Source organism: Equus przewalskii, chromosome 14 (assembly GCF_037783145.1).
Source record: "Equus przewalskii isolate Varuska chromosome 14, EquPr2, whole genome shotgun sequence".
Classification (NCBI taxonomy): domain Eukaryota; kingdom Metazoa; phylum Chordata; class Mammalia; order Perissodactyla; family Equidae; genus Equus; species Equus przewalskii.
The window spans coordinates 3,221,614-3,234,973 of NC_091844.1; the positions used below are offsets into that span (position 1 = coordinate 3,221,614).

Sequence of the window (13,360 nt, forward strand, 5' to 3'; positions counted from 1 at the left end):
CACGAGGAGTCTTGGCCTGGGCCTGAAGAAGCTGCCTCGCCCACCCTCAGGGCTCTCACCTCCCCTCCGGCAGTGGGGCTGCCCCTCTGGGACAGTGAATTGGCAGTTCTGCGGGGTCGCATCCCTCCTGCCATGAGCTCTACTGGACCAGGCTGACCTTTTTCTTTCTGTTCTTCAGGACATTAGCTTAAGAGTGGGCTGGGACCAGAGAAGGACTGAACTGAGGGGTGGACCCTTAGTGTTATGCATTTAACAATCTGGAGGCTTTCTTACAAAATAGAAGATGAGAAAAGGTAAGATGAGAAAAGGGGTCATTTTTAAAACGAGCCGATGAAGTTGTGAATAGAGAAGAATGCCCACTGGAGGTGGTACCTTCCCCTTTTCTGCAGACTGAGTGTTTTCTTGGGTATGTGACGATAGCTAATTTTAGAAAAATGATTCTTGAAAGAAAATGAGTCCTGAAGGCTATTAAGATACATGACTGTCTCACTCTCGCTACACGCTAAATCTTCTTTATTATTTCAATGTGAAAATAAAGGCTTAGGTTTAAGATCAGTTCAGACAACTTCTACACGAAAAAAGACACCGTTTCTCCGACCAACAGAAAACCTGGCCAGATGGCAGCAGTAGCAGGCACATCAGTCAAAGTGTGTTAAAAAGGACTCTCCGTTCAAGAAAACTGGGGATCAAGCCTGTCAACCTCAGGACTTAAAAGGGACGTCACTGAAGTGGCAAAGCCCAGAAGTAACTTCTTTTTACCCTTCAACAAAATAAGAAGCGGCTGTGTTAACCCTGAGCTCATTGTAATGTTCATCTGTGGCAGTGCTTACATTTCATAATTTCATCTGACAACTTGTGCCTTTTGGAAAATGTGATTTCCTTCTGAATGATTTGAAGGAGAATTTAAACGCTTTTGTCCTGTTTTGAATATCTATGCAAAAATGTGGCTCATTTCTTTGAGACTTAATGTCTAAGATATGGGCACCGAAGTTCCAGCAGGTGGAAAAATCAGAATAACTTCTAGTAGGGGTCATTTTTTATTTTGTCTGTAATCATTGCTGTGGTGTTACCGTACAGAGTTCCCTGGCTAGACAGGCAACAGAAAGTGCGAGAAAGGTGGGAATGGAGAAAAGCAGGTCAAATAGGCAGAAAATATCCACAGAATTTAAACCTTAGCTTAACGTTAGAATCACTATGGGAAAGAAGAGAAAGCCACACCACGCAAACTATGCACGTAATCTCACCAGTTCTTCCCAGGGGAAAACTGGCAAGAACTCAACATCCTCAGCCATGTAAACCGTCCTCGACAGCCACCTGAGCACATGATTAGGGAGCACGTCTTCGCTGGTGCCTGGGGACAGATGATGTGGTGGAGGGGCCTCTTACATCTCCCTGATGGGGTTGATATCACTCCAGCTAATAAAGGGATACAGCAACAGTATCACAGACACGTCTTTGTCTAAGCTCCATCATTGTAATATTCAGATGTGCTATATTAGAGAAAAAATGTTGTTGTTTTTCTCTTGCTTAGCCAAACATTTCTTCCTATTGGACAGTATGATCATTTTAAGGAAAAGAATGGCTATAAAACTGATGATGTCCTTCACCTCTCTCTAACCTGGATTTTTACCAAATTGCTGATGACTGGGACCTATGGTGCATGTCATGATTTCCGTAGCGTTTTGCCAGCAGAGGATCTGCTGTTGCCCTGAGATTTGCCCATTCTGGAGAAAGTTGCTTGAATTGGCAGCAGAAGGTTTGCAGCGACAGAGCTTTCAGGGAAGGCTTTTGGATTATTCAGAGTTGGAGCCTAATCCTGAGCAAGACAGCTAGCCCATCCCTTCTGTTATCCCCGTGCGTTAGGAGCCACGTCAGTCTTTCCTAGTGAAAAGTCATCATTCTTTGCTTTGCGATAATACTCCTTTCACGGTGCTCAGAGAGCTTCACAAATGCCACCTTTCCCACCTCCCTGCATGCTGGTCGGAGAGAACACCGTCGCAGGGCCTGACCCCACAGCAGCCCCTGTGTCCCGCTAGGCTTTTCCTGTACTTTCTCTGCGCCCCCAGGCTTCCTCTCACTGTTCTCCCTCCCTTTCGTGTCCATCATCTCCGCGTGAAGAGAAAGACTCCGCGTGCCTTCGGTTGGGAAGGAGCGTTTCCGTGTAGTGACGTCTGTACGCCTGATACTCTGGATGCTGCCAGGAGATACAGCAGGTTCACTTTCTCAGCTCCACTTCCCAAGGCTTCCTGACTCTGCTGATCTCAGGAAGGAAGGCTTATCTGGCTTGGGGGACCCTGGCCCCCAGCTCCAAGCCCTGAGGCCAGAGGTTTTCAGTTCCTCGCAACAGACAAAGCTTCCTTTCCATTGTTTCACCTCCTGCAACTCTGCACACACCTCACCTTTTGACTTTTTGTTTTAAAAATAGTCTCTCAGGCAAATGCTGAAGTAAGAAACCTCCCATCTTTAGGAATCCACCAGAATAAGTCCCAGAGCTGTTGCTGAGGGCAGAGCAACCAGCTAATGAGGCTTTCCAGCCAGAAGCAGAAAGACTGCCTTTCAAATTACCTACTACAGCCTTGTGGTGGAATAATGATTTGTCCGATCTTTGTTCTGGGGTCCTGGCATGGAGCTTCTAAAACCCTTGGAATTTTCTGAGCGATAGGAGTGGCTTTAGTATGCTAATGATGTGACTCTTGGTGGGCCCCTCCAGCTTCAGGATGGGAGCTGGTCACCAGAAAGACCAACCCTGGTGTTAGAGGCTGGGGGACGCGGGCCAGCCTGACCTCTGGAGAGAGGAAAGGGACTGGAGATTGAATTCAGTCACGTGGCTAATGATTCAATCAATCATGTCTATTTAATGAAACTCCAATAAAAACTCTGGATGCCAAGGCTCCATGGAGCTTTGTGGTTGGTGAACACATTGATGTCCCAAGAGGGTGACATTCCCTGACACCCTGGGGAGAGGGCATGGAATCTCTGCCTTTGGGACTCTCTAGACCCAGACATTGAACTCTGTGTATCCCTTACAAAAAAACTATGATCGTTACAGTGCTTTCCTGAGTTTTGTTAGTCATTCTAGCAAATTATCAAAACCTGCAGGGTGTCATGGGACCCTCCCAGATTGGTACACAAACAGTCAGAAGTGCAGGTGGTCTGGGGACCCCACTGAAGGCTGCTGTCTGAGGTGGGGGCAGTCCTGTGAGAGGCTGTAACGCGCGGGGCTCTGCTAGCTCCAGCGGTTAGTGTGAGAGTTGTTGCGGTGTACTCAGTAGGGGTGGAAGCAGAATGACTGTTATTGAGGGTAATTTTCTGATTTCTAATAGAAATGTTGAAACACTGGAAACAGCTTCTAGGTCTTCAGGTTGGGCATTACAGCTTGAAGCACTGTCTCCTGAGCGGACAGGTTAAGAAAGATCATTTAGCAGATTCTACTCAAAGTGTGGGCCCGTTCATTAGCAGGTCCTAATGAGATCTGTGCAGAACTTGACAGTAAGCATTTAGAAACTTTTACAGCAATTGGACATTGCCAAGACATTCAGGAATGCAAATATAAAAGTAGCAAATTGTGATAATTTGGGGAAAAAAGATGATCCTTTGCCACAGATAGTTTAAGAAGCCTTATTTAGAATATATAGCCTTGGTTGGTATGATCAGATGGAATCAGAACTTAGTGTTAAAAGTGTGAGCCCTAGAATCAAGCAGATGGGTTTGTATGCAATATCTGCTGCTTGCTATCTCTGTGGCTTTGGGCAAGTTACTTAACCTCTCTGGGCTTCAGTTGCCTTATCTACAAAATGGTTATAGGAGTACTTCCTACCTTATTAGGTGGTGGGAAGACCAAGGAGATAACCTTGGGAAAGTGGTAAGTACAGGGTCTGGCACATGGCAAGTTAACTGTAGGTATTATTTCTTTGATGTTCATTTCTTGGCATCAGTGCTTCTGACTTGACAAAAGCATGTTCTGTATACACGTGTTTGATTTATGACTGTAAATGAAATCTACAGCCTTGCTTTCATGTGAATACAAGGTAAAGCAAACACTTTGTAAAAAGCCACAAATTATACATATAAGGAAATGTTGCTTTCTGTAATCACTCCAAGAGGCTAGACTCTCATCTCCAGGAGTCCACAATGGTGGAGGCACTTTGGCATCTCCTGTTTGGCCTTTCTAGGAGAGCCTGTTCCAGTGATATTCTGATGTGACTAATCACCTCAAAACTTAGTGGCTTAGAACAACGGTCTGTCATTATCACTCACGGTTCTGTGGATTGCCTGGGCTCAGCTGGCTTCTCACTCGGGGTCTTTGGTGTGGTCACAGTCTGAGGCTGGCCAGCGCTGGAATCGTCTGAAAGCTCAACTGGGCTGGACATCCCAGGTGGCCTCTTCACTCTTCATGTTAGGTACCGGGGCTGTGACAGCTGGGACAGCTCAGGGGTGGCCGGGCATCTCTCAGTCCATGTGGCCTTTCCACACGGCTAGCTTGGGCTTCCTCACTGCATGGCGGATTCCAGTTAGAGAGGTGTCTTTGTTGGTGGCTGGCCTCCCCCAAAGAGAACGTTTTAAGAGGCAGGAAGTGGAAGCCACTGGACCTGGGCCTGGTAACTGATCAAAGCAGTCACACATCCCTCCTCTCATTGAAGGGGAGGAGACACCGACTCCATCTCTCCATGGGATGAGAGTCAAAGAATCTGTTCATCAGCTGCAGATCCACAAAGCAAATGTGGTTTTCTTACTTTGGTATATCCTTTTTTCCACCAAAGACAGTGTATAGCTTCCCACATGACTACACTGACGTAGGTATCACTCATCTTCATTTCAGTCTTATGTGAGTGAAAACCCCAGCCGTGGCATTATGGCCACCCCCAGGCTGGGAAGGATTGGATGACTCGCTGATTTCCCCCTGCGAGCTCCTCCCATCACACTGGACTTTCTGAGTGTCCGATTTCTACCCATGATCTCCTCTTCTCCCGGTTGCCTCCCTGCACTCCTCCCTGCCCCTGCCTTCCCTGCCACAAAGAAACCTCCTGAAAGCCCATGCAACCAGCGCGTTCCTCCTCCCCATTCTCCACACAGCGTGTGGCCCACACATCCAAGCAGGCCCTCCAGGCCCCCATGGCTGGAAGGGTGTTGCTTTCCAGTTAAGTTCTCCCTGAGTGGCCTCCCTACTTCTTCCAACCCCGTCATCCAGACACACAACCATGCACTCCTGCAGACACACAGCCCCCACCCCCAACACGTGCACACACACAGATTCAGGTGCTTCTTTCAACCAGTATTTATTCAGTGTCTGCCTGTCTCGGGCACAGTGCTCCGCTTTAAGCTCCAGCAAGCTCAATTATTATTCCACACACATGCCTCATGTTTTTCCCTTCTGGGATTTTGCTTACATTCCTGAAGGTTAGGTGCATTTCTTATTAATGTTTTATTGCTTCCCCTAGTACCAAGCACTGTGCTCCCCACATAGCAGCAGAGCAGTAAACATGGGTTGCAATACTGTATGAAGGAGAGGTTCCTTGTCTCTTACATTTGATCTTACACTTTTCCTCTCTGCCTCCTTTCTCAGCCTTTCTCGTTTGAGGCTCATCTAGAATGAGCAAGCTCTCTCCTCATGGCCTTCCTTATTTAAAATTTGAACACACTTCCCACTTACTCCATCAGAGACTCATGGTGAGAATGAAGTAGGAAGGCATTATTTGAGAGCATTTATTGTTGAGTCCACAGACACACTGGCATAACATCTGCCCACAGCCATAGTCACTGAAGCGTTGCTTATTTAGGACCATAAGTGGACTTCTGGTATGTTCCAGGCAGCCTCCTGGGCCTGGGGGAGACCATGAAGAATCAGATACGGTTGTCACCCCTTAGAAATGCACAGCAGTGCCACTGTACAATATATAAGCTTTGAGCCTTTTGGTGGTCTGATAAGCAGGTAGAAGTGGGCAAACTCTGCTTGACTCTCCTGGTTTGCTTTTCCAAACTGGAATTATGGAAACTCAGTTGCCGGGAGGGTTTGTTGAGATGGGTGGCTGAGATGCGGGAGCGTCCGTCTTCCAGCGGTCTGAAGTGGGGAGAATATGACACCTGAATTTAGCCAAAGTTCCCAGATAATGCTGGTGTCTGATGTCTCTTCTATCCGTTCCCTGCAGAATCACTGCTCAGATAGACTGTCCCCAGCGATGTCTGAGCGGGTGTCCCACGTTGGCTAACTGCAGACTTCGCTGTTTTTCAGGTTCGTTCCTCCCACCGCTTTAGGACACAAGGGGCCGACCCCAGAGACCTGCCATGAAACCACACTTGAAGCAATGGAGACAACGAATGCTCTGCGGGATATTTGCGTGGGGGCTCCTCTTCGTGGTGATTTTCATCTACTTCACCGACAGCAGCCCTGCCGAGCCCGCGCCCAGCTCCTTCTCAGTCCTGGAGACCCGGAGGCTGCTGCCCCTGCAGGGGAAGCAGAGGGCCATCATGGGCGCCGCGCAGGAGCCCTCCCTGCCGGAAGGCGTGGACGCCGACAGCGCGCTGCTCCGGGGACGCCCGTCTGGCCCCTTTCTCGCGGGTCCCGGCGACCTGCAGAAAGGGGCCGAGGGGCAAGATGGGTTTGAAAGTACAGAAGAGTTCTTGGCATCCCAGATCGGGAGAAAATCTCAGAGTGCTTTCTACCCGGAGGACGACGACTACTTCTTTGCTGCCGGTCAGCCAGGGGCGCACAGCCACGCTCAGGGCACGCCGGGGCCCCTAGCGCCCGGGGACGGCGGCCGGCGGGAGGCAGTGCTGCCGGCAGGCCCGGCGCAGCGGCGGCGAGCAAGGAAGGGGCCCGGCCCGCAGGCCGGGAGCCAGGCGGTGCAGGAGGGCGGCGGGGCCCGGCGGGCCGCCTCCATGTCCCGGGCCTTCCTGCAGCGGCTGTGGCAGGGCAACGTGTCCTCGCGCATGCTCAGCCCGCGCCTGCAGCGCGCCATGAAGGACTACCTGGGCGCCAACAGGCACGGCGTGCGCTTCCGCGGGCGGCGCGCGGCCGGCCGCAGCCGGGCCCAGCTGCTGTGCGCGCTGCGGCGCCGTGTGCGCGTGCGCACACTCGACGGCTCCGAGGCGCCCTTCGCGGCGCTGGGCTGGCGCCACCTGGTGCCCCGCGTGCCGCTCGGCCGCCTGCACCCGCGCGGCCTGCGCTCCTGCGCCGTGGTCATGTCGGCCGGCGCCATCCTCAACTCCTCCCTGGGCGAGGAGATAGGTGGGTCTAGGCGCGGGCCCCCGGCGGCGTGCTGGGCGCGGGCGGTCTGGAGCTCCCGGGGCAGGCCGGGGAGTTCCCGACGTCAGCTGGAGCCCTAGGGTGCTTGTCCCTCGCTGGGACGGGGCCGGTTGGCGTCCCAGCAGCGGTGCTCTTTGGGGCGGCCTTAGAGCAGAGGTGGTCCCGGCGCGGGAGCCAGGGGAGGGCAAGGCCAGCGCCCGTGGCCGCCGCGCCCCTGCGCCCCCCGAGTCTCGGTCCTCCGTTAGTGCCTGGCCCCCAGCTGCATGCTGAGCCCGCCCTGCGGTAGAGTTACGGGGGAGGAACGAGAGGAGGGCAGCGGCGGTCCGGGTGTCGGCTCCAAAGAGAAGCAGACGTGACGACGATTTTAGTTACTTTAGGGGCTAAACCGATGTTAGGGCTCTGAGGGCGCCCGGCTACCGTTGAGAACGTCGCTCCTGTCGGAACAGGGGGTTCTCACGTCCCACCCGTTGGCACCAACCCAGCCTTTGGGTCATGGCCAGTGCGCCTGGTAGAGACCTTCTCCAAGATGGCGGATAGCGCCACCACACCCTGGGCTGGCAGCTTCCCTTCTGAGCTCCCTTCAAATCCACGTCAAGAGCTCAGGAACGCTTCTGTTTCATAGTTCCTATATTAGGCCTCTCCGGAGAAACAGAGCGATGGGATGTATATGGAGAGAGAGAGAGAGAGGTTTATTTATTTATTTTGAGGAAGTTTAGCCCTGAGCTAACTGCTGCCAATCCTCCTCTTTTTGCTGAGGAAGACTGGCCCGGAGCTCACATCGGTGCCCATCTTTCTCTGTTTTATATGTGGGACGCCTACCACAGCATGGCTTGCCAAGCAGTGCCATGTCCGCACCCGGGATCCCAACCGCAACTACTGGGCCACCGAAGCGGAAAGTGCTCACTTGACCACTGTGCCAGCAGGCTACCCGAGAGAGGTTTATTTTAAGGCCTTGCTCCTGTGGTTGTGGGGACTGGCCAGGCTGAGAATTCAGGTCGGAGCTGCTACTGCAGTCTGGAGCTGGAAATCTGTGGGCAGGAGGGCAGGTGGGAAATGCAGGCAGGGTTTCTCTCTTGCAGTCTGAGTGCAGAATTCCTTCTTTCCCTGGATGCCTTAAGACCTTAGACTTCCCTCTATGCCCAGGCTGATTCCATTGCTGTACCTGTGAGCAGGCAGTTTGGCCCTTTACACTCATTCAGTCATTTTACAAATGTGTTCAGCCCCTCCCATGTGGCAGCTTCTGTGCTAGGTGCCAAGAAAACAAAAGTGACTCAGACACTGTGTTGGTCTCCAGTCTAGAGGTAAAACAGTGGTGTCTAATACATCCTCATATTAGACAGTTAACTCCTAACTAATCCAGAAGGGCCTTTCAGGAGGCGTTGTGCACATGTGAGAAAGGAGTAACTGTTGTTTCTTGGACCCATTCATTGTTCTGTGTCCTTGAAGGGTTCAGAGTCCTTCCTGCTCACCTGAATGTTCAGAGCTGTCTTGAAATAGGGTGGTGCCATTATAATCAGGTCCCACAGCCTGGACCTCATCTCAGATGTTCTTGGGCATGAAGCTGAATGTGAAATTTTTAAAAAGCTAAAAAAGCAAGGCACAAGTCTGGGCCTGAGGTCTGGGTCCCAGTGTCCCTGTGCTGACATTATAGCAGGCTCGTAGTAACACTGTCCACGTGTCACATGTGGCCAAAGCCAGAGCCGAGCAGCCTGCAATTGATTAGGAAAGAGTAGTGGTTTAGAGGTCCCTGGGGCGAAATAACACCACAGTTCTTCCTCGTTTCCCAGGACCGTTATTAATAATGTAAGAAGGAATTAAGTATTATGCTCTAAGGGCAGTAGCTTGCTTCTGGTTTTGTTTTGCTTTGTTTAAACACCGCTACATCGGAGCTGCATATTTGGATTGCTATGTCAGAGAGAATTCCCTTGCTCTTTATTCTGGCGTAAATATTCCTGACCAGAGCCTTGTAAACTCTACTCCATTCAGAATTTGGAAGAGTGTGAAAGACACTGGGAATTACCCGTTTCTGGGGAACATGCAATGTCAGTTATATCTTTGTTAGTTTCTAGTATCTAGATTTAATTTACATTGTATGCACTTACACACAGCTTCATGATTAGAATTGTAGAGTCAGAGCTGAAGAACGCACAGAAGTTTTTTAAAAATTCTTTGTTGTTTTGCCTAGATTCCTTTGAATCTAATTTTGTACCTTCCATTTTAAGCATATGTAGCCTTAGCATAATTCAGTTTGTGAAAATGAAAAGTCTTTCATTTTTGTTACCTGGTGTCTCTTAGCATCAGTGCTCCTGCGGGCCAGGTGCTGACATTTCTCCTTCCTGCTCACCTGAATGTACACGGGCTTATTACCGCATAGTTGTTAACGGCTTTCTTAATAAAAACAAATTCTCGTATAGCCGCTTCCTTCAGGCCACTGGGAATAGTGGGGCGTGCTGTACTGCTAGTCAGCCAAATTCATCTTGGACCCTGAATATCTACTTGTGAGTTGACTAAATGAAGATCAAATGACTTACAAAAGGTCATGGTCTTATGAAAAACTGAGGGCAGAGTTAGAAGGGTACCTGCGACTAGCCCCAGTCAGCCCTGCTGGAGGCCCCCTGCGGGCTGAACTGTCCCTCAACGCTCAGCAAATCCCTCTGGGACAGGGAGACCCAGCTGCGCCTCAGGTTTGCTTCCTGGCTGCCCTCTGGCTCCCTGTGCTTGTTGCTACGTTGGCAGTGGGGTCCTGTCTCCCCTGTTCCCAGGCGGTTAGACCATGGGATGTTTCTGAGAACAATGGTGTGGCAGTTGTAAACACCTCCCCTTCCAGTATGACATTGAAGAGCAAACTGAACGGCTTTGGAAACTTGGAACAGTGTTTCCTAGAGTCAGGAGATGATGTTTTTTCACCCATACGTATAAACAATAATTTGGTAGTGAGATCAGCGAGCGACAGTCCTGTGGACACAGGCTACAGAAGAGAAATGTCTACTCTGAACAGTAGTAGCCTGGAGGTGGGAGATCAGGAGCTGTGTAGCTGGGAGTGTGTGGGAAATGGGAGAGTGGGGAGACGAGTGTGCAGGGAGTGGGGCGCAGAGTACTTGGTGGTAAGCGCTTGGGATTTGGCGTATCCTGATATCTTACCTAAAAAAAGCAGGAAAGCAGATCATACAGTCATTTAACAAGCGTTGATTATTTATCGATTCCCATCTCTCTGAGGCCTGATACTATGCTAGCCACTAGTGACACAAAGATGAATAAGACACAGACCTAAACCTCAAATCCTCTGCAGTCTAGTGGGGAAGACAGATCGTAAACAGACAGTTCCAATATTGTGGTTAGAAGGACGGGAGATATGTAGTCTGACGGGGAAGAAATGACAGTGGAATCCTAACCCACCGTGGGGGCTGATGGCTGGGCAGAGTCATCGGGGGGGGTTATCAAAGACTGCTCAGAAGAGGGGAATCCGGGCCAAAGGCCAGCATAACAGGGAGGTGAGAAACAGCACAATGTGCGGTGTGTGTGATCAGAGCTATGGAGAGCACTAGGCACTGGGACGGGGAGAGGAGACAGAAAAACCGGACAGGTGGGCAGGATGTCAGCTGATGGATGTTCTTGTGCATTATTCTACAGAAATTAGACTTTACTGAATAATTGTAATAATAGGAGCCACTTATAGCGTGCTTACTGCAGACAAGGTCCTGTTCTAAATGCTTTCGTGGGTTAACTGCTGTAAGCTTTGCAACCCTAAGCAATGGACAGGATTATTCCTGTTTTACCGATAAGGAAATGGAGGCATGCAGAGCTACAGTGGGTGGAACCTGGGTTCAGACCTCCTTCTGGGTCTCCAAAAACTCAGCTCTGAGTCCTGGGCTGGTGGTGCAGAGGCAGTGAGATCTGTGAAGCAGAGGGGTGGATGGCTGAGCTTTCATTTTAGAGAGATTGCTCCAGAGCCTAGAATTGAGGGCACCAGGGAGGTAAGTCAGGTTGCAGAAGTCCGGGTGGGAGGTGAGCCAGATGGGGCGGCAGAGGCTGGAGAGAGATGAATCATCTCTTCGGCAGGCAGGCGTTTCCCTAAAGACTAGAGGTGCTTGCTCCTGGCTGTTCAGATCTAGTTTTCTGGAGGAGTGCAGGAGAAGAGGAGGAGGTGGTGGAGTGTAGTGCCCAAGGCAGGCGGGGACTTAGTGCTGGTGCACCTCCTGGCTGGCTGCTCTTTGAAGGGTGTTCATCTTCCTTCAGTGAGTGAACGTACCCTGGCTCTGTTCTCAAGGTCAATGTGAATCCGCTCTAGCCTGGAAATGCCTTCTGCAGAAATGATGCTTTACCTTATTCCCCTTGTGCTTGCTGTCTGATCATTCCTCCTTTTCTAAATGCGAATGGACAGCTTAGTTTTTTAAGGCACATTATCAAGGAGATGCACAGCCAGACATACATTTACAAAACAAGTCTGCATGATAGACACGCTCTCAGCTCGTCCTCCCCCGCACGCCCGTCACCCCCTGTCCTGATCCAGTTCTGTTCACTGGCAGCTTGAAGGAGGTTCAGTCTCCATCCAGAGCCTCCGCCTCTACCTCCCTGGCTCCTCCACGAAATTGGCCTTTGAATTCTGCAGACTTGTGCCACTTCCAAAGGAGATAAGCCAGGCGGCATTTCCGTGCCCTGTGCCTTGTGAAGTTGTTCGAAGGCTTGAAACACACCTCAGTGTAGAACACTGGCATTTAAAATGTGGAACATTTTCAGGAGAGATACAGTTAGTTTGGAATTACTGCCTGATTGACTTGAAATGCATCACTGCTTGGCATCCCTGGCATGTCTGCGTTCCGTTTAGACAGGCCGTGCCTAAGGGCCACAGGGTGTAGTGGGAGAGCCGGGCTTTAGGAGTGTAAGCCTCACGCTTCCTGCCCTGCTGTTGTCTTCATGACCTCTGAGGCCCTGGCCGTCACCTCACTGTCTGGAGCCTCCTCTCACTCTCTGCCTTGTCAGGGGGTCAGCAGTGCACATAGTATGGTCTGCTTATGCTTATGCTTGGGGTCCCCAAGACCCTGTTGGGGGGGTCACAAGTGAAAACTATTTTTATGATAATACTCAGAGGTCTTTATAACTGTTGACCTTTGCACTGATGGTGCAAAAGCATTGTTGGATAAAACTGCTGTTTAATACAAATCAAGGCAGTGATACCCACTGATGCTAAGTGTCCTGGTATTTTTCTCTGCCAGCATAGCAGTAAAAGAAGAGAGTGCCAGTTTCCTTATGGATGTCCTCAATGAAGCAGTAAAATTATTGGTTTCACTGAATCTCAGCCTTTGAGTACGCGTGTTTTTGAGGCAAGTAGGGCGATACTGTGAAATGCACTTCTGCATGCCACCGTTGGTGCAGTGGAAGGCACAGTGTGACTGACTTGTGAGCAGAACTAGCCACTTTGTCATGAAACACAATTTTTACTCGAAACAAATGGCAGACAGTCATACTTTATTCATATTTGGGTATTTGGCAGATATTTTCTCAAAAAGGAATTAAGTGAGGCTGTCACTTTTAGGAAAATAACTGGCAGTATTTGTTGCCAGTGACAAAATTCAAGCTTTCAACCATGAGTTTGGAAGCTGCTCATGCTTAAAAACTGATGAGATCCGTAGTGATATTAACTAGTGTGATTTTTTTGGATAGTCTATAATGAAATACATCGGTATTTGAAAGATCTGAGTAACTTATTGAACTAATAGTTCTAAACGATCATTGCATGATGTGATAAAATTATGCACGTGTGAATCATCCATTATAAGAGCAAGATAAACTAATAGATTTTAGTGTAACAGAGCATGAAATTTCATTGATATTATTTCACATTCCACCTTGCAACTAACTCTTAAGCAGCCAGCACTTGTCAAGTTTTGATGAAGTATCAAGGAAGAATCTTCCCAGTAACCTGGGAAGACTGACAGTATTCTTCCCGTTCTCAGCGATCCGTCTGCGCCTTCGCAGGCTTCAGCTAAAGTGACGTCGTGCAGCAGCTTGAATGTCGGAGCAGGTCCGAGAAGCCAGCTGTCCTCTCAGAAGCTGGACGGCCCAGACATTTGAAAACATTTAAAACATTGCCAGTCTTCTCACTATTTTTTTGAAAAT

The 13,360-nt window shown here is 49.9% G+C and overlaps 1 protein-coding gene across 10 annotated transcripts in view; it reads left to right on the top strand.

Moving 5' to 3' along the window:
• Positions 1 to 13,360, top strand: part of ST6GAL2 (ST6 beta-galactoside alpha-2,6-sialyltransferase 2) — a 72,790-nt gene that overhangs the window by 32,291 nt on the left and 27,139 nt on the right. For all 10 annotated transcript variants that reach the window (XR_011526273.1, XM_070573321.1, XM_070573314.1 and 7 more), the window contains exon 2: positions 6,230 to 7,225. Coding sequence is in view for 9 of the 10 variants with exons in the window: in XM_070573321.1 (XP_070429422.1) it covers positions 6,283 to 7,225 (943 nt within the window). In the remaining variant the exon portion in view is untranslated. The remainder of the gene's footprint in view (positions 1 to 6,229; positions 7,226 to 13,360) is intronic.